Raw genomic sequence first — 23,723 nt, 5'->3', positions numbered from 1 at the left:
TCTCTTAACTGCAACATGAGAGAAGTTGTCTTAGGAGATTCCAGCAAGATATCCAGAGGCAGAATTTGGCTCACTCTATACTAACCAAAATTATTTTTACAATAGCTTTGAAAAAAAGGATTACTCTACATAGAATTCTTATTCTAGTTTAGATAAATTTATCTAAATGTATAACTATAAAGAGAGTGAATTTTCTGCATATTTCAGTGTAACAGGCACCTTGAAATCTACCAACTAAACAGAATGACTAAGAAATCATTAATTTTCTCCTGCACTCAGATTTCTGTAAAGAGAGAGAAAGGAAAAGCAAAAAAAATCCAAAGCTTGCTGTACTACCAAAAATGTTCTGTCAGTGTGGGGAAAGCCACTCTAACTCAACTTCCCTGATTCTGTGCACCGAAATCACTGGAAATCCCTACTATACATGTACTTTAATTCTTTAATTAGTCTTTTTAAATGGGTTTCATCTGCACCCAATAACCTACATAAACATTGAAAACAGTGTGGAAAGAAGAATTAGTTAAAAAAAGGAATCCCAAAGTGCAAATACATCTTCAGTTACAAAAATGTTTTTAATATTTAGAGAGGTACACAAGTGTGGGACGTATGTTACCTCTTGGATTTTTTGTATTGAGACTGAAAACTAGAAATAAGAAACACTTTAAAATAATTTGGTTTCCCTCTATTTTAAACCCAGCTTTCTGCTCTGCTTTTATGCCCACCTGTGAGACTGTTTTAACTCTCACAAAGTATTCAACGGGATTATTTTAAAGCATGACCTTGAAAGTTTGAGAACTACAAAGCCAGTCTTTAAAACTCTAAAAATTTATGGGTTTGTCAGTAAAATGTCCAAGGATTGTGAAAAAAAAGTTATTAAAATATTTTGAAACAGTTTTTCCCTGCTCCATAAATGGAAAAAATAATTCTGGCTGAAATCTGAAATTACTTGTGTAGCAGTATAGAAATAGATTAGCTGCTATATAAAACATGGCAAGAAACAAAGACTGTTAATGCCTCACTGGACATCTCAGCTACAAAACCTGGCAGTTTTCAGGATTCATTGGTTCTAGCAGGTGTTTATGTTCTGTAACAAAGTATTCTCTGTGGAAAGATTTTGTGTTATATGCTGTTTATTAAGCTTTATTTAGGTAAATTTATCAAGGATTGACTTAATAAAGAACACAACACATTCCCATTTTCCAGAAAGTTCATGGCTCTTCTGACTGTAATACAACCTACAAAAGAAAGTCTTTGGGAAAATAGGCTGAGATTAGAATTTGAGAGAGTACTGTTAGAGAAGAGGCAGGTTTAAAAAGTACTACTTCTTTAGAAACACCAAATTTTAAAATCAGAAAATTAAATTGTTAAACAAATCCATTTAATACCTGGGATAAAACAATAAATTTCTGTTCCGTACTTAAGATATATCTTAATTTAGAAATATGATTCCATGATTCCTGAGCAGAACCACCCATGCTACTCTATAGATTTTAAGAGTAGAGCAACTGTAATTTAAGCTAAATTGACTGGATTGATGCACAGCATCAAAGCATTATGCATGGACTGGAGGACACGTGCCTTGAAATGATTTTGTTCTGGGCAGATATACATTCTATGTCCAAGGCACTTGAAATTAAAAAATGCAGAAAGCTTGTTAGAAATGGGAGTTCTTTCTTAGTCTTCCAGTGCAATTCAACATTTCTTTTAATAAGTTCAGAAGACTACTGAGTTCCCAAACTGATTCAGTCTTGCTGAGAAATATGACTATCAGTCATCATCACAATCCTGAAATCATCTGATTCTTCCATTGTGGCTTGTCTCTCTCTTGGAGCTCTGGCTCCGTTTTTGCCCCAGCTAGCTCAGGAGACAAACCACAGTTGGAAGGATTGTTTCTCAGGGCCCCAAAAACCCAGGAGTGGCTGGGAACCTTCCCCTTAGCTGAGAGAGAGCAAATCCCCATCGATAGCAAAGGAAGGTCCGCACTTGATCCGAGGGTGAAACCAGGGCTTTATTCAGTCTTTCTTCTGTCATCCTGCCCCAACCTGGGTCAGGCGCCCCTTCCCAGCCCCCAAGTCAAAACACTTTTCTCAACTGTTGCTCTGGCTTATATCCAGGGGAGAGGCTAAAGGCGGGGATGAGCCACTACCCAATCAGGAATAAGGTGGGAGTGGAACAGAGTTGGATTACATTCCAATGTGGGAGAATGGGTGGGAAAAAGGGTCAGGGACAAACCTCGGGATGTTACATTTTCCAGGGGAACAGGGGGGTATAGAAGAAACCATTACAAAATCCAATATAAAAATGAAATACAATATGAAACCAAATAATACACAGCAACATGCTATGACTCAATTCAGTTTCAGGGCGTTAAAACATTACCTCGCCCATGTATTAAATTGTGTCATGTTACAGGAAACATTTCATTATTGTCTGTGTTCTTTTATGATACCCGTATATTCATAATCCATTCCACAGATCCATGTCTGTAAGAAGCAGGAATCTTGGGGAGAGGTAGGTTACACAGCAGAAGAAAATGAAAATTCTGCAGAATTCCAGAACTTAAATAAAATTATAATTTACTTTGTAGTAATTTGTTTAATGCTTAAGATATAAATTGCAGGAATAGGAGGTAGGTAGGAAAATGTGACAGTCAGTCATAAAAATATGGATGTTTGACTGGATGTAATTATGATTCAGAGAATAGATCAAGCTCATTTGAAAAATAAAATTATAACCTCAAATAAATGCAAACTACACCAGAGAGTACAGACATGCCTGTTTGCAACTGAATATTTCTTATTTTCTTTGAACTGTATTTAGTAAGAGAAGGATAGTTACAAAATTAGGATTAATGTTGAAATGTCCGGACACAGATGAATGAGTCCAGCATCTGCCTCCAAAAATAATTTCAACATTAATCAGTATGTAACAGAGACATATATGATAAAGATGCAAATATAGTTCTGTCTATCTCTCATCTGTGAGGATCCACAATCTCATAAATTAAGGATCCCTACAAAACAACACAAGCTTTAACAAGTTCATTATTTCAAACACTTTAATAAGTGTTTGAAATACATTTGCAAACTTGCTATGAAAATCTTAGCTGCTCCTTGATGCCTAACACATTCTTGGCAGGCTCCTACTCTAAGGCCACTTGTTTGAATCTATAACTGTCTAAGCCCCTTTATTAAGGCTAGAACAACACATATCTTGGCTAAGAACTCCTTTCAGATCAGAAATAAAGTCCAAATAGTGACCACCTTCAATTCTTCATCCACAAAATACTCTAGGAAAACACAAACACTTACGTATACCAGAAAAATGCTTCTCGATAAACCCATGCCAAATTCTCAGTGGTATAATTCCCCAAACTTGGGCTATTATATCAATAAATAAATGATTAAAAGGAAAGAAAAAAACTATTACTCACTTTAACAGCTTATGAAGGCAATCAGAATGTAACAAAAATATATGCCACTGACACACCAGATTAACACAGGAGAACACTTATTTCCACATGCCATGAGCTGGGCTATCAAATCAGTGGCAGCAAGAAACTAACACGCACTACAAGATGCTAGGAAATCCTGCTTTTGCTCAAGCACACTGTTCAGGGCCCAGCCAATATGCACTTGAAAGCAAAACAATGTAAGAATGAACAGACTGGTGAACTTAGAATAAATCTTAAATTGTAGCGTTACAAATGTATCATTAGAATTCATGGACCAAGGGATTCAGAAATAATTAAAAAAAAAAAAAAAATTTTTGCTTCAGACTTCAAGTCCTTAATCTGTATTTAGGGATTGCTAAAGACTCGCTGTGGGAAGTTGTTAATGGCAAGGTTGGAAGAAGGGGAGGATGGAAAATATTGTAGCATGGGAAAAGACAGAGAAGTGGGACAAAGAGGCTGTCATGAATGAACCCCTGCTGATCAATGCACATGTCTAGAGGAAGGGGCATCTGCTGACATCCTCCAGGTCCTCTCTTCCACTGGGCTCAGCTAGCATTAGCAGTGAGAACCTGCTTTCTGGTAAGCTAGCAGGAGGCAACATAATTAACATTCACGTTATTTGGCATCTTGGAAAGCACGTAGCTAATACAATTGCCAGTTGCTGGTAATTGATCAAATATAAGAAACTGCACAGCAAGATCTTTTAGCTAAGCACTCCTCTAGCACAGATCCCTGAATTACACTTTTTAAAATGTGCTCAAGTTGATACTAGAACTCTCTCATATATACACATAAACACAAAATTTACCCATCACTTAATGTCATTGTTATAAAGCAGGATTACCAATACAGTCTCCTCTTTCACTGTACAACCTTGTACAAGAAAAGGAAAAGCAAAAACATTGCCCAAATTGATCTGGTTTTAGAAACTGAAAGGGAAAATAATTTTGTTCACTCTATTAAGTAATTGCTGTATATTCTTACAAAACTTTCCTGTCTCCACCCAATTTTCTGGGGATTTCCAACAGTATCAACAATTTCTAGGAGTCTGGCTTGCAATCTTCCTAGCCAAGTGAGAAAAGACTAACACAAATTTCTTAAGCAAATACTCTTTCTTTACAAGTCAGGAAGACTGAAAAAATTAAGATAAAAGTTTAAGTCAAGCCCAGAGCTTTTGTATGGGTCCATTCACCTTTTTATTAGTCTAGCTGAATTAACATCTTGATATCTTTTGACACTATCTGAATAGCTTTCATGACCAAAATAATGTTGTTTACTGTCATGTGAGCACATAAAGTATACTCAGCACAAACCACATCTGGTGTCCTGAAACAGAGGCATAATTCATGGAAACAAACTTTGCTGCTGCCTTGTCATTGTCATTGACGCTTCAGTATGATTCAGATCTACCTACTGGTACATGAAGCTGCTCAAGGCTTTGTTGCCAGCAGAAACTCATTACAAGTTCAGGAAATCCGACAGAATCCTTTTCTCTTTGCATGTGCCCTCTGCAGGCAGATCCCAATTTATTGATAGAATGTTATGCAATTGCTGCCTTGCTTACTTTACAATTTGCAAAACAAAGGGAAAACAGATGTTTTAAGATAAGATTTTCTGTAGTGAGGTGCTGAATATTTTAATGGATGAAATGTAGGTGAATGTCACACAGTTGTACAGTCATATATCTCTCCTTAAAATCGTAGGAAATGTCATGTCCTTAATAATTTCTTTCCAAATATATCCATCTATAGACATGTAATTTTATAAATTAATACGTCTGCCAACTTCAAGCTTCCTGTTAACAGGATCTTAAGAGGTGTGTGACCCAGCAGAGAAGCTGACAATAAATTTCATATTAATCTACAATGGCTGGGTTGGAAATATGGAATTTGTGGGCCTTAGAAATATGTATTGTTGGGCATATTGTGTCACCTTTCTATTCCAGTTCCAACTGGGGACAATTATCCCAAACAGAGCACCAATTATGCTGGTCCATTAACAAAAGCAGGGATGCAGACCTAAATCAAGGAAAAGTGTAAATGTCTGCAAGGCACTTCATTCTGCCTTGTAGACCTATATTCTTTGTTAGAAAGGAGAAATTATATTTTAAAGGACTGATACATTTTAGGAAGGGAATAATGACTTATACGTGAAATCTGTGTGCTTTCTTACATTGGTCTAACATCTAAATTAAAGTGGGGATTTTTTGTTTTGTTTTGGTTGGGTTTTTGTTGGGTTTTTTTTGAGTAGGGTTTACAGATGATAGTTTATCTGTTCAATTTTTCCTTAAAAATTTTCACAGAATAAACAATTTTAATACTACCAGAACAACATCCACTTTCATGGATCTTCCTTTCCCCTGGATCTAATCTTTCTCCCAGGGGATTATATTACACAGCATTATTCCTTAATGTATTAGAAAAACATACCTTTTAGACTGTAACAAATGCCCTTAAATGCCCATTTCTAATCTTTACCTTTCAGCTACAAACCAATTCAAGGTTGTGATCATTGTCCCTAAAATGACTGGGAAAGGTTTCTCTTTCCATGAACCACTAAAACTGACAAGAAAGGAGGAAGCATTAAATTGAATTAGTCTTGGTCTAAATAGACCACAATGAATTTTTATATTTGGGAACAACTTCTTCCACATCCTGTTCAATAAAAGCCTCACCTACCACTGTTCAGTGAAGCCTGTAAACTCACCTGCTCTCTGTAAAATTAAAACAAGTCAAAGCATGAGAGGAGCAAAAAGGAGGTCTCAGGGCAAAAATTAATGTTTTTTGTATAAACCTAGTTGTTTTGACTGTGGAAAAATGTGTGGAACACACTGAAGAACATTTTCAGAGTGTGCAGTGGGACCTGGATCACTAGAATATCTAGAACATGGGATTGACAAGCTTGAATGTGAAGTTTAATGTTGTTTTAATATGAGGATGACATACTAGGCCAACTTCATCACATATGAGATGTACTAAGAGTACAAAGGTTATCTGAAATTTATCATCAGTAGGATCTAGGGGGTTTATATCTTTGGCATATTTCTTGGAAATATTTTTATTGTCCCTCTACAACACCTTGCTTTTTCTAAAATCAACATAAAGTGTATGCTAGAGCTGAGGTCTCTGGCTGCCACAATAAAACTTAATCATTGTTCCTAGAATTGAGAACCATTCTGCAATTCTTCCACTTTCTGCCAGCAACTGCTCCCTAAATATGGTGGGGAGGAGGGAGTGTGCTAGCAGTCATCTCTGTCTTCATTTCTGCCACACAAGTCACTCTAAAGCAGAGCCAAAAGCAAACTGATGTTTATTGCTTTAGCTCGTGTTCCATACACATTTGGAAAGCACAGTCAAAGCTGCAGTTTAATGTTGTGTTTAATATTTGTGAAATGGGAAAGATTATGCATTCTCTGCTTCCAATAAACAAGTCCCTGAGGCATAAAATCTAACCTTAAATCTCTCAGCTAAAAGCAACAGCTCCAATAAACATACTAGTAATTGCCTTAAATAAATGTTTGCAACTTGAAGTACATATTGCTGATAACTTCTTTTACTCCTGTCTTTTCAAAGATGACATTTTCTGAAGGCTAGAAATGCTTGTCTTGCTATCTATATTATGTTCCATTTTGCATGTTTGCTCAGAAGTTACAAGCATAGATTTATTGTCACAAGGAAACAGACAACTTCTATGAACATGAGGGAGGTAAAATTTTGATGTTATTCTCCTTTGAAATAATCATAAAGGAAGAGTATTCCTCAACATTTGTGCTTTTCCCTCTCCAGACACTCTGCAATAAATGGAAATGCAGGTTGTCAGTGCTCTGATGTGCTATAGCACCAAAGAAAGCCTAGCTTCCAGCCACTAACTGTTATGGTTAAAGCTACAGAATATCAATATACCTGAAATTCCAGGTGACCTTGAGCTTTCAGTTTTCAGTTTTGCAAAGCATTAGGTATAAAAGCTTCTATTAAACAGGAAGCAAAAATGATCTCACTCATGTAAGATATGTTAAATGTTACATTCAGTCCTTCTTTTGCTCTTCCCTAAGATCTCAGAGTACCTGAAAAATATTAAGTCAAACACTGGACTGGTGATAGAATTACAAAGAGATCCCAGGAGTACCAACTCATGAAAAGGAAAGTTAACCTTTGCCACAGTGATCCTATCAGGGTCTAATATCTTAATTATTCTATGTCTAACATCTTATTTTTTCAGTTTTTATTCTGACGTTTTCAGCCCAGAGCAGACACCCACAATGGCCTTAACTGACCACATCAAAACATGGCAATTATTACTTCTATCCTCATGCATCCTTTCCTCCCCCTTGTTTTACACCAAGATCACCAGCATTACAATGATGAAAACTGATTCATTTCAGGCTAGAAAAGCTTAAAGAAATCAATAGGAAAATCCTTAGGGATTTAACAGATTTCTCAAAAGGCCAAATCCTGATAAATCAATGTTTCAAAAATTTATTCTTCCTTCTCCCTATTCCAGATAACAGGATATAACATTCTTGACGTGGCTTAATCTCTTCCATAAAACAGCTCACGGAATTCTCTTCCATGAAACAGCTCATGGTAACATCTGACATGGAAGTGAGAGGTTAATCTATAACACGTAATACTGGAGTAGATCTGTACAAGAGGCATCAATTTGATATGAATGTTTCTGTCAAAAGGAATCAACCACACAATTCTCAAGACTGTTTCACTGCTTCTTCTATTACTTGTTAAAAGCATGTACTTTTCCCTTGTATTCTACCTTATAGCTGCAACTTTAGGCAAACCATCCCATTTGATCTGTGATGTGTTCAAGTTTAGTACAGTCTCTCAGCAAAACAAAAATCCCTGAAATGAATACCAGTAAGCAAACTCTTCCAAACAAGAAGAACTAGTTTTTCCCCTTGAAGGATCTGCTAATTCCACTTCCCACTGAAATTCTTGACAGCAACCTTAAACAAACACAAAGAAACCCTGAGCAACAACCCAATAAAACAAAAAAATTAGGCGAACAAAAGGTTCATATTCTCCCCATTCTCTTCCCACACTTCATTACAATAACAGCATGCAAAGCAAATACGTCTTACCAAGTTCTGTTACGTAGTTTTTTCCTTCTGAAGGTAAGGGAATGTACTGATTAGAAAATAAGTTGCTTCCATAACCCAGGACAAAACCTTCTAATTTGGTGCTTTGACTTGGTCGAAGATACCGCATGCAAACCGTGTCATCTGTTGCATTGATCTGAACCTTCAGACTCTGCCTTTTCACTGGGGAAAGAGTGAAAAAGAGGAGATCAGAATGCTTTATCTTGCAATCACACGTTCAGTAAAGGAACATGACAATATAACAATATAGATCTGTTTAATTTGCTAATAGCATGCGACTGAAAAATTCCTTATAGGTGATGTCTCCTGGAAACAAAATGTATTTTAAAAAGTGAACTAACAGTCATGTAAAATAGCGGTTGCCAACATGACTGTTTTTTCCACTAGTTTAGCATTATCATTTGCTTTAACATCTACAATTGCAGTAGTAAAACCATGCACGAAGTAAGTGGAAAAAATGCAAGCATTTTTCCTTTAAATGAAAGAGTATTAGCCATATGTAGGACCCATAATGGAAAAGTGTACAAATTTTTGGTTTGATTTTTTTTACTTCTTAGTAGAAAATACGAAGTTGTAAAATTAAGTTGATCGGTTAATCACACTCAAAAATTATGGTGGAGGATACACAGTAACAAGATCCAAATAAGTATTCTACGATTTTTTTTCACCTATGTTGGGCTGGAAATGTAATTTTGTATTTGGAATTACACCAGGACACCTAACTAACATAAATACTTTACTCAAAGCTATGAAGAAACTCTTTTTAAACATTCATTTTTATGCTTTCCAGGGGAACAGCACATAAAGCAAGAAACATCTTGTATATCCATCTGCAAAAATTTAACTTATAGCAACAGAGAATGACTTCACAACAGAATAACTTTTTAGGCTACAAGATGGTGTTCTGGCTTCTTATTGGTGGGGTAAGGGAGGATTGGCTTTTCCCTTTTCCTTCCCTGGTATGTACAATTTTAACACTCCCTTGTTACTGTTGGGCCTATCATATTTTCAGAACTGGCTTTTCCCCAGACTTACAACACCAGCACTGGACTAGTATGTTTTGGGTTGTTATTTCTCATTCTCAACATATAAATTTTTATACCCAGCAGCTTTTCAGGCATCTGTCCAATCACGAGGGCTCAAATGAACTTATCAGGAAAAACCAGAACTTTGCAGACAATCATTTTACTTCAGGAACTAAATCCTGAAGAAAAACTATGAGATAAATGATAATATATGATGGAGTAATATGGCAGAGCAACACTAAACTTTTCTTTCTTTCTTTCTTTTTCTTTCTTTCTTTCACTTTCTTCCTTTCTTTAATTTTCTTTCTGCCTTTCATTCTTCCTTTCTCTCTCTCTTTCTCTTTCTTTCTTTCTCTCTCTCTTTTTCTCTCTCTCAGTAATTGCAGATGGATATTCAAAGTTTCTCTAGGCAAATACATCCTGATTCTCCGGTATGACCCCAGCATACCCTGCTTTTTTTAGAGAAATTCTAATGACTAGAGTTGCCAAGAGACCAAAACCCTCACTTTGTTTTAGTAGATGATTTGAGCATCTGCAGTTGTCTGCACACAGAATGTAAAGCCTTAAGCCAACACTTTATGCCTCTTCCCTTTACAGAAAGAAGCATGCAAGTAAAATTGATGGAAAACATCTGCCTCCTTTCCTTTATCTAAAAACTGATCAAGAAAAATCATTCAGCCAGGAAACTGTCACAATTTTCCGAAGGCAACTCTGCCAGGTTCCAGAAGACTGCAAGGCTTCTAGAAAACTCAGTTCTCTGGCATTTTCAGCAATGCAATACCTTCACAGGGAAAAGAGCAGCAGTTGCTTCTAATCTCCCTGACATCCTAGTTTGTTTATTTTCACTACACAAGACTGCAACTCTGAATATTGACTGATAGCAAAAACCAGGAAGAAAAGACAACACACTTCAAATGCCTCTATCTGGCTTCATAAAGCCACTTAGTAAACACTGGTGACAAAGTTGAGGTTTATTGTCTCTGACTGACAGTGAGCTACATCTGTTTAAATTATGGATTCTTCAAAACCCATTAGGCATTACTGAAATGATGGTCTCCTGGTCTCTCTTGATAAGAATAAAATAAGACTTACAAAACTTAATAAAAATATGGCAGTTTGATTTCTATGATCAATTTCTTAATCAGTTTCAAACCTGAATTTACCAAAACAAAATTAGAGTAGATTGATTTAATTTTAAATCTGTAATAATTGAAACCGTTTTCCCCCCACAATTGTATCTACATATCTCTCAATTATACTTTACATCAGTTTGAAGACCTAATTCTATATCAAGATATATTCAACTGGGTCTGATTTCAGTTGGATGGACACCATTGTTTATTCATAAGCTGTCAAATATAGTGACAGAGTCGTGATTTTATCAAAGCCTTAAAACTTCCAGTGAGGTTTCTGCAATTAGAAAGCTTAAATGGGATCCCAAAACAGTAGTAGCTTTGAGATAAGACCCTTTAGACCGCTTTTTTATAGCTAGCATATCAAAACCACCAAGAGAGCTCTTAAAATCAAGGACTGTTCTAGCAGAAAATAAACAGGAATAACATATTTAAAAAAAAAAAAAAAAAAAAAAAAGAGAGAGAGAGAGAGAGAAAAAAAAGGCAGGAAAGAAGAAAAGGAGATGCATTTGAAATTTTAAAAAATAAATCCTTGTCCTCAACACCCTGTCTTGACAGGGCAGGTAATTTTCCTCTAATTTGCTTTTAAGTACAATGCTGGCTGGGAGGGTAAAACATATTGCAGTGTCTCTGTAGAGTTTAGGAAAAAAACATTAGGAAAAAGTCGTTTAGGTTGGAAAAGACCATCAAGATCACCAAGTTCAACCATAAACCCAGCACTGTCAAGTCCACCACTAAAACATGTCCCCAAGTGCCACATCCACACAGCTTTCAAACATGGCCAGCTTGTTCCAATGTTTCATGACACTTATGGTGAAGATGTTTTTCCTAGCACCCAATCTAAAGTTCCCCTGGCACAACTTGAGGCCATTTGCCCTTGTCCTGTCACTTGTTACTTGGGAGAAGAGGCTGACCACTACCTGGCCCTTACACGCTCCTTTTGGGCAATTGTAGAGAGAGGTAAGATCCTCCCAGAGCCTCCTTTTCTCCAGCTCCCTCAGCTCTTCCTCATAAGACTTTTCTCCAGTCCTTTCACCAGCTTTGTGGCCATTCTGCAGGCATGCTTCAGGTCCTCAACATATTTCTTGTAGAGAGGGATCCAAAACTTAATATAGGATTTAGAGAGCAGCCCTACCAGTGCCACATACAGTGGGGTGACCACTTCCCTGGTTCTGCTTGGCACGCTGTTGCTGATAAAGGCTGGGCTTCCATTGGGCTCTTGGACACCTAGGTACACCCTGGCTCACGTTCAGCTGCTGGTGACCAGCACACCCAAGTCCTTTCTCACCAGGCAGCTTTGGGTCATCATGAGCTAGGTGCGGGATCCAGAATTTGGCCTTGTTGAAGATGTACAACATCCACAACCTTTCCCTTATCTGATAAGTGTGTGACCTTGTCATAAGAGGACATCAGGTTAGGCAAGCAGGACCTGTCTTTCCTAAAGCCTGACCCAAAGAGCAGTGAAGAGCAAGGCAGACAAATCTCCTTCCTCACTTTAACTTAGCTGCGTGTTTTTCAGGGAAAATAACCGCTAAAGCAACAGCAGAAATGCCACACTTCATATGACTAAACCACATTCCGAGACATGGGCTGTGTGCATTCCAGAATCAGTGAAAATGAGGGATGAATATTAACTGGTAAAACAATAAATGACCAGTTTTTGGAACTGTATGAACAGAAGTGGAGCAACCAAGGACAAGGAGAGCTCAATCCTAAGTGCTGCACAGACACTGCCAGCCTAGTCAAGGGAGGGCCAGCCTGGAACAATGTGGATATAAATTATATATAAATTACATTGGTAAATGGGGACTGCCCCCAGAAGCATATTAGCAACATAGATTTTACTTGTGTTGATCTCAGTGTTTTGAACTAACCAGAAAAGCATTCCTATTCTGAGTAATATGTCTCTTTTAGTCACCACTCAGATAAACATTCATTAAGTATGATTGAATGGACAAGGGAAGTCATAGGAACTTAACTGTTATGATACTGTGATAAGAATTTATTTGATTTTGAAAAAATAATTTTGTTGTACCAGGATTTCAGAAGACCTTTTTTCCCTGCATCTCCTTGATAAAAGACTTGAATGATAAACTAGATACCCTCTAATTCCATTCATTTGTGTCAGTTTTTGGCATTTGTTAGTGAAACCCTGGTCTTAAATATTTGCACTTGTAATGTAATTCTTTTACATGGAGGCCATTTCCAAATGGAAGATTCTGAGATCTATAGCTACCTCTGAAACAATCTTTCCCTCAATGCTTGCCAACAGAAATTCCACACTGATCTGCAAGTATTCCCTTCAACAAAAGTCAGCTGATGGCCAAGATCAGCGGGAGAAACTGTGCAAAGCACAGCTGAAGTAAAAACACAACATTAAGTGCATCGGGGCACCTGGAGTGTTGGAATCACTCTGAAGAAAGGAGTCTGCCTATACTGGGAGAGAATGAAAAACAGCTCGATGAATCAGCTGCATCATAAGAGAACCAGCCACCACCAACTCTTCAGAAGGAAGAAAATAGCCACCAAAGGCCTGAAGAATCCAGCCAGAAGCACCACAGTTCGGCTAGTTGGAATGTATAGGCAACAGGAGACAAAAGCAAAAAAATATTGAACCTTTCAAAAGTTGAGATGCTTCTTTCACTCATACCGGGAATCTACTGCACTCTTTAAGTGTGCATGGTCTCTTGTGATCAAATACAGTCCCATCTTTTGTTTTTATGCATAGAGTGAGGATCCTTGAACTCTGTCCTACAAAACTTGAGGGTGAATACAGCTGCAGCGTATTACAGAAAATTTGGCTTTGTTGTTGGAATTCCTTTTGCCTTACATTGAAATTGTTTATTTTCCACCATTTCAAAGATTTTAAGGGGCATGAAGGCAAGACTCAGCACTGCCTCCCAGAGTGCTAGACAAATGAAGTGTGTCTTGTGAAAATATATTAGCACCATCTATTTGTAAGCACTACCTCACTTATTCAAATCAATCACAGCAGTGCTTTGATTTTTCCAAATCTGGTGTCATAGTATAGCCAGGCAAGTTTTCAATGATAATCTAAAACTATGAAACTTTTATTTTCTGCTCTTTTATATTTTTGTATTTATTTTGGCTGCCAAACATGGAGAAGTATTGGTCGTTTGGCTGCAACCCAAATATATCTTAAAATGGGAAACATTTAAAAATAGTTCTGTTTCTATGTACCACAATGAACAAGACACACTTCTAAAGCAGCCCCAACCACAGAATCTAGGAATAATTTAGGGTGGAAGGAGCTTCTCTAAGTCATCTAGTTCATCATCCCTGCTCAAAGCAGACCTCAAATTGCTCACATCCAGCTGAGTCTGGAACACCTCTGAGGACACAGATTCCACAACATCTCTGGGGTAATCTGTTTCAGTGCTTAGCATACTTCTGTTTTTAAAAAAAGTCCTAATATCTAACTGGAATTTCCCATATCCCAGTTTGTGCCCAGTGCCTCTTGCCAAATTACTCTGCACTTCTGCAGGAAATCTTTGTATCTTCCAGACAGCTGAAGACAGTGTCTGATCCTTTCTCATGACAGATTACATCAAACACTAAGCTTCCTAGCCATGAAATTCACATCCACAAATACTCTGAATGATGAAAGTAGGTACCATATGAAGGGGGCAACCAAGAATACCTTTTCAGGGGAGGGTGAGCTAAAAGCTGTGCTTGTAGTTTCGTCATTTGCAGTGTAGTTTGCAAATGAAGTTCCTCTTTTTAATTTTTTGTTTTTTAAGTATTATTGTGCCTACACAAGTCTAACATTGCTTCAGAACAGGCTGTCAACATGCAGCAGTTAACTGTGCTAAACACAAACAAGCATGTCTATCTACAAAAACATAACTCTTAAGCTCTCAACTTACACCTTCAATCTACTTTGATTTCAAAGAGGGCAACTTTTCTTTGGTGTATCAACACGCTTACCAGAATGCACACAGCAAATAAGATGCATAAACTGTAATTTCCTCCATATTTCTTTCATATGTGGGGTAATTTTAGTGATTTAAATGATAGAGAAAATCACTACTAAAATAGTGAATTACGAGTAGCTGAAATATGCAGTAGGGAAACTCCTCAATACTGTGTACAGCTGAAGGTAGTGACCCAAAAGGAAGAGAGGAAGAGATGCCCTGTGAGGGCCCAGGGTCAGCCCCATCCCTTCCTGTGTCCTTTCTCACAGCAATCTTTCAGTGTTACTGACACCTTTTCCTCCAGTTGCTATGCACATTTAGTTTAATTAATGCTAATCAGAAATATGCTGCTCTTTAATGCTATAAATATATGCTTCTGAAAGAGAATTGATAGAGCATTTATATGACAAAATTTCAAGGTTTTAAAGGTATTTGGCCAATTCCTCTTTGGTGATTACTACAATTCAGAACTGAGTTCATAAGCAGTACTCATTAGTACTTTAGGACCAGTTAGGTCAATGCAGAAGTAAAGATGTAGTTGTTAGCAATTCCAGCTTCTATCATTGTACAAAGGAAATTTGTTGCTCGTATGTTGCCATCTGTTTCACCTGTTTTCAGGTCCTTTGAGAACTTCAGTGAAGTTCCACTTCTATCTTTATCACTATCCCCCTCACAAGGCTCCTTAAACATGCTGGTTTAAAATTATTTTTTATTGAACATAATAAAGTAACTGTAGTTATTTTTAGGGTGCAAAGCTGAAATCAGCCTGGATTTAAACCTAGGATCCCATTTCAGTGGTCCAACCCCCAATTCCATTTTTCATTCTGCAGGTCATTTTTCATTATTTATTTTAATAGGAAACAAAACTGAAAACAAGAAAGAAAACTGTTGTTTGAAAATAACCAAGCCTGCAGCTCTGATGGAAAAGGGAACAGGAGGCAAACTTTTGAAAACTTCTTTGGTATGATTTAAAACAACCTGACCCTGACTCCTCTTGTGGGATGCTGTTTAATTTTTATTTTAAACCTCAGAAAATTAAGCTCCTTTATGTTTCCAGTTAGTAAACTTAGTTTTGTGTTTGACAGTAAAAATTTATAAAATTCACATTGAACAATTTAATGTTTTTGAAGGATAGGGAAAAAACCAAGCCTATTCATTATTTTCAATGCATAATACCCTTTGAAACTCCTTCATGTTGAATAATTTTTCATAGACAACACTTTTAAAATAAAGAGCACACAAATTTTAAAGGACAAGACCAAAACTACTTGTTAGTAAAACTACCCGAAACCTTAATTTCAATTTAGATTATGGATCACTTATTTGTAGTAGGAGAAACCTTAATTTTGATCTGATATCTTTAGGTTATCCAGGGCCTTGTTCCCCTGGCTTTAGTCTCAAAACTCCTTATTTGCTGTTGTTTTTTCCAGACTGCACTGGTATGTATTTTTCTGGATGTAATTTCACCTGGACAAAGCTGATGAGACAGTGACTGCATCTTGCCCAGAAGAGCTGTCTTTCCAATCCTGGCTCCTTCTCCTGTCCAAGGAAACAAGTCCAAGGCAACTCCACCCAGGCTAGGCTAGGAAGAAAACTGCATCCTGGCCAAAGAACCTGACAGATTCTGCATAAATTTATTCAATAAAGGAAAGCAGAAGACTGGGGGGAGCAAGGAGAGTCTCACAAATTTTCTAGGTCTAACTCTCTTTTTTTAAGCCTTTAAATAGCATCAGCCAATGCAAACACCAAAAGAGAAATGTGGTCTTTGGACATGGCCTCTTACAAGGTGGTCATATTTTAGAGCTGACCAGCTGAATAAAATCAGATTCTTTCTTTAATAACCTCTCGTCAGCTCAACAGGAACAGCTCAACAGGAACAGCTCAACAAAACACTAAGAAATTGAGCAGGTGAAGAATTAAAATTCTGTTGGACTGGCTCTGCCCATAAACACCAAATGTATCAAAGCAATTGGTATTAAAGACCACAGACCTCAATGCAGGACGTTTCTTATAACTGTGTTCATGAGCAGGCAGTGCATTATCACTGTCACTACCTGGTCTGTGGCAGGCAGTGTTTGGCATCACCACTTCCTCAAGCCACCCTTCATTTACAAATACCAGTGTATTTTTGAAGAATTGCAAATCAAAGGCATGGTAAAAAAACCACTGTCTGGAAGTGCAGTCACCTTTGCTTCTGTGAGAAGAGTGAGGACAGTACACTTTACAATCCAGGATATTAATGTTTATTACTGAGTGCACAGATAATCTGCTACAGGGGTCACTGTGTACTCCGGTTGAAGTGAGGAATTCATTTCCTACAGCCAGTTTGGAGTCTGTTCCTTACGTGTGATCCCCATTTTTTACACCATAATACATTTTTTTTTTTCACTCTGTGACTACTCGTCTGGGGATCTTTTGAAACACTTTAGGAAGAATAATTCAAAAGAAGAATATCAAAACAACCAACAGCAATAAAATATAAATTCTACTGTGTTATTATATGGCAGCTACAAATCAACAGTTAAGAAACCTCTAGCAGTAATAAACTGAAATTTGCATGTTTATCTATGCTAATAGAACAAAATAGGTAGTCATATACTGAAATCCTCTTTTGTGATAAGTATTATCTTGCCATAACCCAAGCAATTGAAAGAGCAAGTCTTTAGCTCAATAACATTGGCTTAGATGATTTTAAAGCTAACTTTGTTTTACCTCCCTCGATTCAGCACAAATTTTACCTCCTTCTCTGATTCGGTTATTTTTTAGGGACAAAACTGCTTAAAGATAGTAATATTTAGACAGCTAGGAGGATTTACATGCTGTAGTAACAGAACAAATTTGAAACCAGCATGTACTTCCAACCCTTTAGGTGTAAATCAATCTATAAGTCTTAGAATCCCCAACATATCTAGATATGTTTCAAAATTGTTACCTTCTTTATTTTAATTCTGAAGAGATGCCTCCCAGTCCTTCTATGCACTAGTTCTCATTTCTACAAAGGTCTCTTATCACTAACAGATAAGTACATAAAGCACTGCAAAACAGACCATCTTGATAAATTCAGGAAAAAAATCAAGTTCAATGACTAGAGGTACAGAATTATTACCCAGAAAAAAAGCCTGAAAAAATAGGAGTCATTGAGCAAACCAACAAAGACCTGAGGAAAATCAGTATAAAATAGTTCTGCTCCATATTTTTGAAAAGAAGCGACAAACTGTAGCAAGGAAGATATCTGGAAAACTGATACAGAAGGTTGCACTCCAGAACAAACTGTCTCGGGAATAAGAACAAGGTGATCAAAATGAGTTCAGGAAGTCCATCTCAGCCCTATATTTCCTTGTAAAAATGACTGTTTTTCCAGTTGAAGGCTACTACTTTTGTTCTGCACATCTAAATACCATAAAGCCTCAACGAGGGCTGCTCTCCTCAGCGCTCTGCATGAATTCCAGTGTCCTTCTTCCTATCTCTAACACATAGAAAATGAAAATCCAGTAAGGCATGGTCTCTTCAGTATATAGATAGGCATAAGAGAATTGCCAGGGAGAAGTGAGATTTATTTGTTATGTGAGAAGAGAAAAATATCTCAGTGCAATTGAGTAAAGGCAAGAAAGCATCCAGGAAACTGCAAGCTGTTGCCCCTAGCCTCAGTCACCAGGAATAGTCACACCTATGCACACGATGAACAAGAAGGTGATTTGGAAAAGCCAGAGCAAATTTACCAAGGTCAGGCTTTCTGGCAAAGCTTCCTGCCTTCTGTAATGTTATTCCTGGCTTTGCATAGAGTAGGAAAGGGGTGAACATCATTTACTTCAACTCTGGCACAATTTCCACAGGTATCGTTCCTGTCAGACTTGAGAAATGCAGCGTGGATGCCTACATTACAGGGAAAATGGAAAACTGGGCTCAAAGAATAGCAGTCAGTGGTTAAAAGTCTAAAGTCCCTTTTGATACCTCTTTGATATTGCTCAAGAACCTCTTTCTAGTTCTGGAACAACATTCAGTGTAATTCCTATACTCATTTCAGTGTGGGAGAATGTTCTATGCTTTGTGTGCACTTGGGAGAGAACTTGGGTTGGAGAAATAGAAGCAGATGAGCTGTCCATAATGACCTGCTTTGAAACAGAAGGAAAACAAACTAGATGGAGATGCCCATTTGGAAATAGGTGACATTCTGTTTATAAGTTCCCCCACAATGCTGGGTATAGTTGAAGCAAGAATCTTTAAAATAATATGCAAAAAGATGGAAACGGAAGGGGATTACAATTTTTTTGAAGTCACAATGGTTTTCCATGGTTTCAGCATTGCAACCCACATACGATCACACAAAATAACTGTTGTTCTCTGCTCAAAATAACACCCAAGACACACAGAACTTCCAACAGAGCAAGGATTAATACCTCCGAATGGCACTTGGCAAAGGTGCTTGCAATATTCTGTGTTAACTTTGGAACAAATTCCCCTCTTTTTAGAAGCGGACAGATGATAAAGCAATTAAATATCTGAAGCACACAAGAATTCTTAGTCCATGTTGGATATCAAATGCTAAACTCAGAAAAAGTAAGAAAACTTTGTCAGTAACAAAAGCAGTAACTGAAATATGAAATTCTTCTGTGCTTTGACAACTATGATTTGGGCTTGTCAATGGAGTCAAGTCCGTCAACAAAGCTTTTAGCCAATTACTGCCCTTTGGTTTTGAAAGCTATAGACACAAACAAACAAAATGTAAATTTTAAAGAATCCCCTTATGCTTCCAAAAGACCAGTCAAAATAAAGTGGTTTCACTTATGTTCCTGGTCTCCAAACTGAACGTTCTCACACATGTCTATGACACTTGCTGGATACAGCCCAGTCCTATAAGGATTGATTCCAACTGCACATAGTTTTTCCAGCTGGAAAACGTATCTCATCTTGCACCATTAGATGAGACAGATCTCAAGACTGATGACCTGGCTGCTTACTACTACTCTAAAATAAACCCAACAAAAACCCCAACAGATTAAGAAAAATCAGAGGTGATCCTTTTAATCTTCTTCTATATTGTTCCACATTCTGAGTTTGCAGAGATCAAAGGAAAGATTCTACAGTTAAAACATATCCAGAGAAAAGAAGCAAAAAATTGCCAGTACATCTTTAATTTAAAAAAAGTACTAATAACTACTTCATAAGTTTAGAATATATTATTGAATTCCTAAACTTGACAGAAATTCTTTTTCGGCCCTATGAATATATTGTGAAGCAGGGACATTGTTAACTCATCTTAAGAAAACTAAAATCTGAATTAAATGATTCTAAATCAGTGGATTACAGACAATAATGGACACCAAGCCTACTAAATATACAACATGTAAAATAAAAGCTATGTCTATGATTGAGTACTAAGATAAGACAAATACTTATTTTTGATACTGAAGGTGTTTCATCTTTTCTCCCACATATTTCCCTTCCTACCCAGGACATGGCATAGAGTTTATGTTCTCTGACTGTATTTCCAAATCCTTTTCCTGTTACATCACCTGCTCTATTTTGACCATGTTGCCTTTTATCTACAGATATGAAAGAAAGCTACAGGAAGTAATCTCTCTTTCCAACCTATCTTTCTATGTCTATACTTTTTTTTTTTTTTTTTTAATATATTCTCCAGTGGGTGTTTCATTGACAGAAAAATGCCAATAAAGAATATCAGCTACACAAAAGGAAGGCTTATGAAAATTTTGGGGTGGGATAAGGTACATCCATGCACAAAACCACCAGCTAAGCGATCTTTGTAGGCCTGACTTTGCATTTTTACTTGTACTTCTCTCTAGGCATTTATCCAAATGCTTGTGGAGAATCTACGGTATGTAGGAAGCTATGTCGCTCTCATTCTGATGTGCAGAACAAAACCCAGTGTGCAGTAGATTACATTAATTCCCAAGGAATGCTCTCTGACTTAAGAGTGTATTAAGCACATAAATAATGCTTCACAACTTCAGAGTTTTTAAATTAGATGTTCTTCCCCGTGCCAGTTATTTTCGACAACTGACAAGTGTTTTAATACTACAAAAACAAATGATTGGAAAAAAATCTAGAAGTGCCAGATCATGGAAAAAAATTATTCACAATGCCTGAAGATTCAACAGGGCATAAATGAGATGATCTATTCCCTATATGTAACTTTTCTACATCCTTAATACTATGAGCAACCTCACATAGCCTTCACATAAACATAATAATAGCATATGATCTCCCTTGCTAATTGCTGTAAGCATTTCTGAGTGGAAAGGGAACACAATAAACATCTGTTACATTACTAAGAAACTGCTTTCTAAGAATTCGTGGCTGTACATTATACATACCAATGCTTTTATCAACTGCTATTTGACCATGCTACTAAAATCATGAAAGTATAGGGGACTGATGAAAGTGTGAAAGATTAAAAAAGGTAATTTTTAATGCAATACACTTATCAAAAATAAGCAAGATCCCAGACTGCCTATGTGTGTGCATGTGCGTGCTTCAGTGTATTACAGAGCCTATGTGAAAGCACACTCGTTACTTCCTAACTTGTGTGTAAGTTGAGTACAGGCTTTCCATTGGAGCAAAAATGCCCCAGTCTGCCAACAATTCAAAATAAGTTCTTCAGCTAAAATTATTATAATTATTATAATTATAATATTAAAATTATTATCATTATTATGCAATGAAAAAGTATTTCAAATTTTCAGGAAAAAAAATCTTATTTATATTTATATGGACTTGATTAACAAAGGACATAAATTAACTCCTACTCCATAATACTGAGTCACATCAGACATATCAGCTAAGGAGCACTGAGTAACCAATACAAACAAGAAGATATTACTATTAGAATTGCCAGGTTTTGTGTTCCTTTTAACTAAAGCAAAGAGGAGGAAGGAATGCTGAAGAGATGCAGTATTGATGCTCGTCACATCATAGCTAAAAGCTGATGCTCACCTGTAAGGTAGCAAGTGACAAGCTTAACTGTGGAGCGATTCCATAGTCATGTTCACACAGTAAATGTCTCTTCATTAGCTTTATGACAAAAGAAGGAGACCTATTGATTCAAGCTGAATATGAAACCTCACCACTTTTACCTGAGTCAGCTCTTCATCAGCCTAAGGGAATCCATGGTTCTTAAGCCTGACTGCAGCCATTTCCCTGACTGTGAAACATGCTGCACACTGAGCTATAAATAAAAACTCTGCCCTGCCATTTAATCCAACTACTTCAGTGTCTGTGTGAGCCACAGAATGGAACTCTGCCAAAATGTTCAGGTCAGACAGTAGAGTTTTCTTTCTACTATTTGTATCCCAAAGCTCAATCTCTTATCAACTTTCAGACTATTGCACCCCTGCCTTTGTTTTTAGTGTATGTTTGTGCATGTTGTACAGACGCACTGAGATTTCAAAAAAAAAGCGATAAGTGATAAGGTCTGAAAGGCTTGTAATTTTCTCAGTGTGCATTTTTCTTGTTCATGTATAGGCTTGAACTGTGCTAATGAGGTAATCTAAACAGAAAATGTTTTAACTTCAAAGTCAGAAAACGATCTTCTGGGACATTTCAAGCGTACATATTTGTATTTTTGAACCAACCACAATTTCATGTGTTCTAAAATTACTCCAGACTTTTACATCACAAAAAGAAAAATTAAAGTGAATAATTAATATGAAGCAGATATTGCAAGCAGCTGACAAAAGAAGAAAAGTATTTTCCAAATGTGAGTTTAAAAATAATGTTATCCCACATACACTCTCAGTCTTTTAAAACTGGCCAGGTTCCCAAAGTATTAATTATGTAAACTCATATCGAGCATCTGTGGCTATTTATAGATTCATAAACTAATGCCACAACTGTAGGTGATTGGAAAGAATCTTTTCCCACTCTATTGAATCATGCTATTCCTGAGCAGATTTTAAGAATAACCTTAGAACTATATAAAAATGCTGAAACAGCCCTAAAAAATAATTCCCTCATACTTTGAGAATCCGTTTTATCATCAACTCTTCACCTTGAGAAAGAGTATAAAATTACAATTTCTTTTTAAGTACATACAGTGATAGCCTAGCGCTAGCACCCCCCATACACACACAAAATAAATAAAAATCAAATCACATGCAGAGGTTTAGGCACTTCATTCAGCTGGCTTTTATCAAAGTGGATTTATTTACATGGAGCCCTGATGAGGTTTGTTCAAGGTAAAGAGGATTTATAAAAGAGCCATGGCTACAATTAGCCTAAGAAAAATTGTGGATTCACTTGCGTCATTTTTTTTTCTTCCTGACGATGCTCTAAATAATACTAAATTATTGCAGTGATGGACTTCAGCAACAACTCTAAAGCGTTTTAGAGAACACAAGTTATATTTTGTCTACCAACCTCTGAACAAGTGCAGAGGTTGCAAATGCTCCCCTCCAGACTGGGAGAAAAGTAGTTTTCTGCTCATAAACAAGCATCCCTACTTCCCTGCCTGCCTTTAGGTCTAAGATCTTCATAGCTAGAGCCTCAGCATTTTATTCTTTATTCAGCAGCTCTGAATGGGTGAAGACTGTGTTGATACTCTTAACACAACCATCCTTCCCTAACCTTGCCTGGATACCTGCACACTTTGATGAAGCAGTCAGGGCAAAAACGTTCAGTTCTGGTGACCATAACTACAATCATGAACAGCAGAAATTCACTTGGTGGTTCAAAACTTGACCTGCTTTTTCTTCACCTTGATATGGCACACATTGGTTTGCACCAGTGGGGAGGTTTAGAGTTGATACAGCCAGAGTAAAATGGCACAGGATTGTTTTGTTTTGAGGGATGGCAGTACTGGAAATGTTGGCCCCGACCTTGTCCACAAAAAGGTTTCATTCATGATGCTGCCAGTAGTCATCTTCATAACCACCACTCTCACAGCACAACAAGGCAAAAATGTACTTCATAAAGCAAACTAGCATTACGTACATGTTGTCCTGTATTGTAGAAAAAAACAATTTTTAACTAAGACCATTTGAACTAAGGCCTGTCAAGCAAGTCTGAGTAGGATCTGGCCTGTTTCCAGCTCAGGAAGACACTGCAGAC

The 23,723-nt window shown here is 37.1% G+C and overlaps 1 protein-coding gene across 22 annotated transcripts in view; it reads right to left on the bottom strand.

Moving 5' to 3' along the window:
• ABI3BP (ABI family member 3 binding protein) overlaps nucleotides 1-23,723 on the bottom strand; it is a 183,447-nt gene that overhangs the window by 109,130 nt on the left and 50,594 nt on the right. For all 22 annotated transcript variants that reach the window (XM_058424358.1, XM_058424389.1, XM_058424398.1 and 19 more), the window contains one exon: nucleotides 8,547-8,726. In XM_058424358.1, coding sequence (XP_058280341.1) covers nucleotides 8,547-8,726 — 180 coding nt within the window. The remainder of the gene's footprint in view (nucleotides 1-8,546; nucleotides 8,727-23,723) is intronic.

Source organism: Hirundo rustica, chromosome 2, assembly GCF_015227805.2.
Source record: "Hirundo rustica isolate bHirRus1 chromosome 2, bHirRus1.pri.v3, whole genome shotgun sequence".
Taxonomy (NCBI): Eukaryota; Metazoa; Chordata; class Aves; order Passeriformes; family Hirundinidae; genus Hirundo; species Hirundo rustica.
Note: the sequence above shows the minus strand (reverse complement) of the source record. Positions and strands in the feature narration are given on the sequence as shown.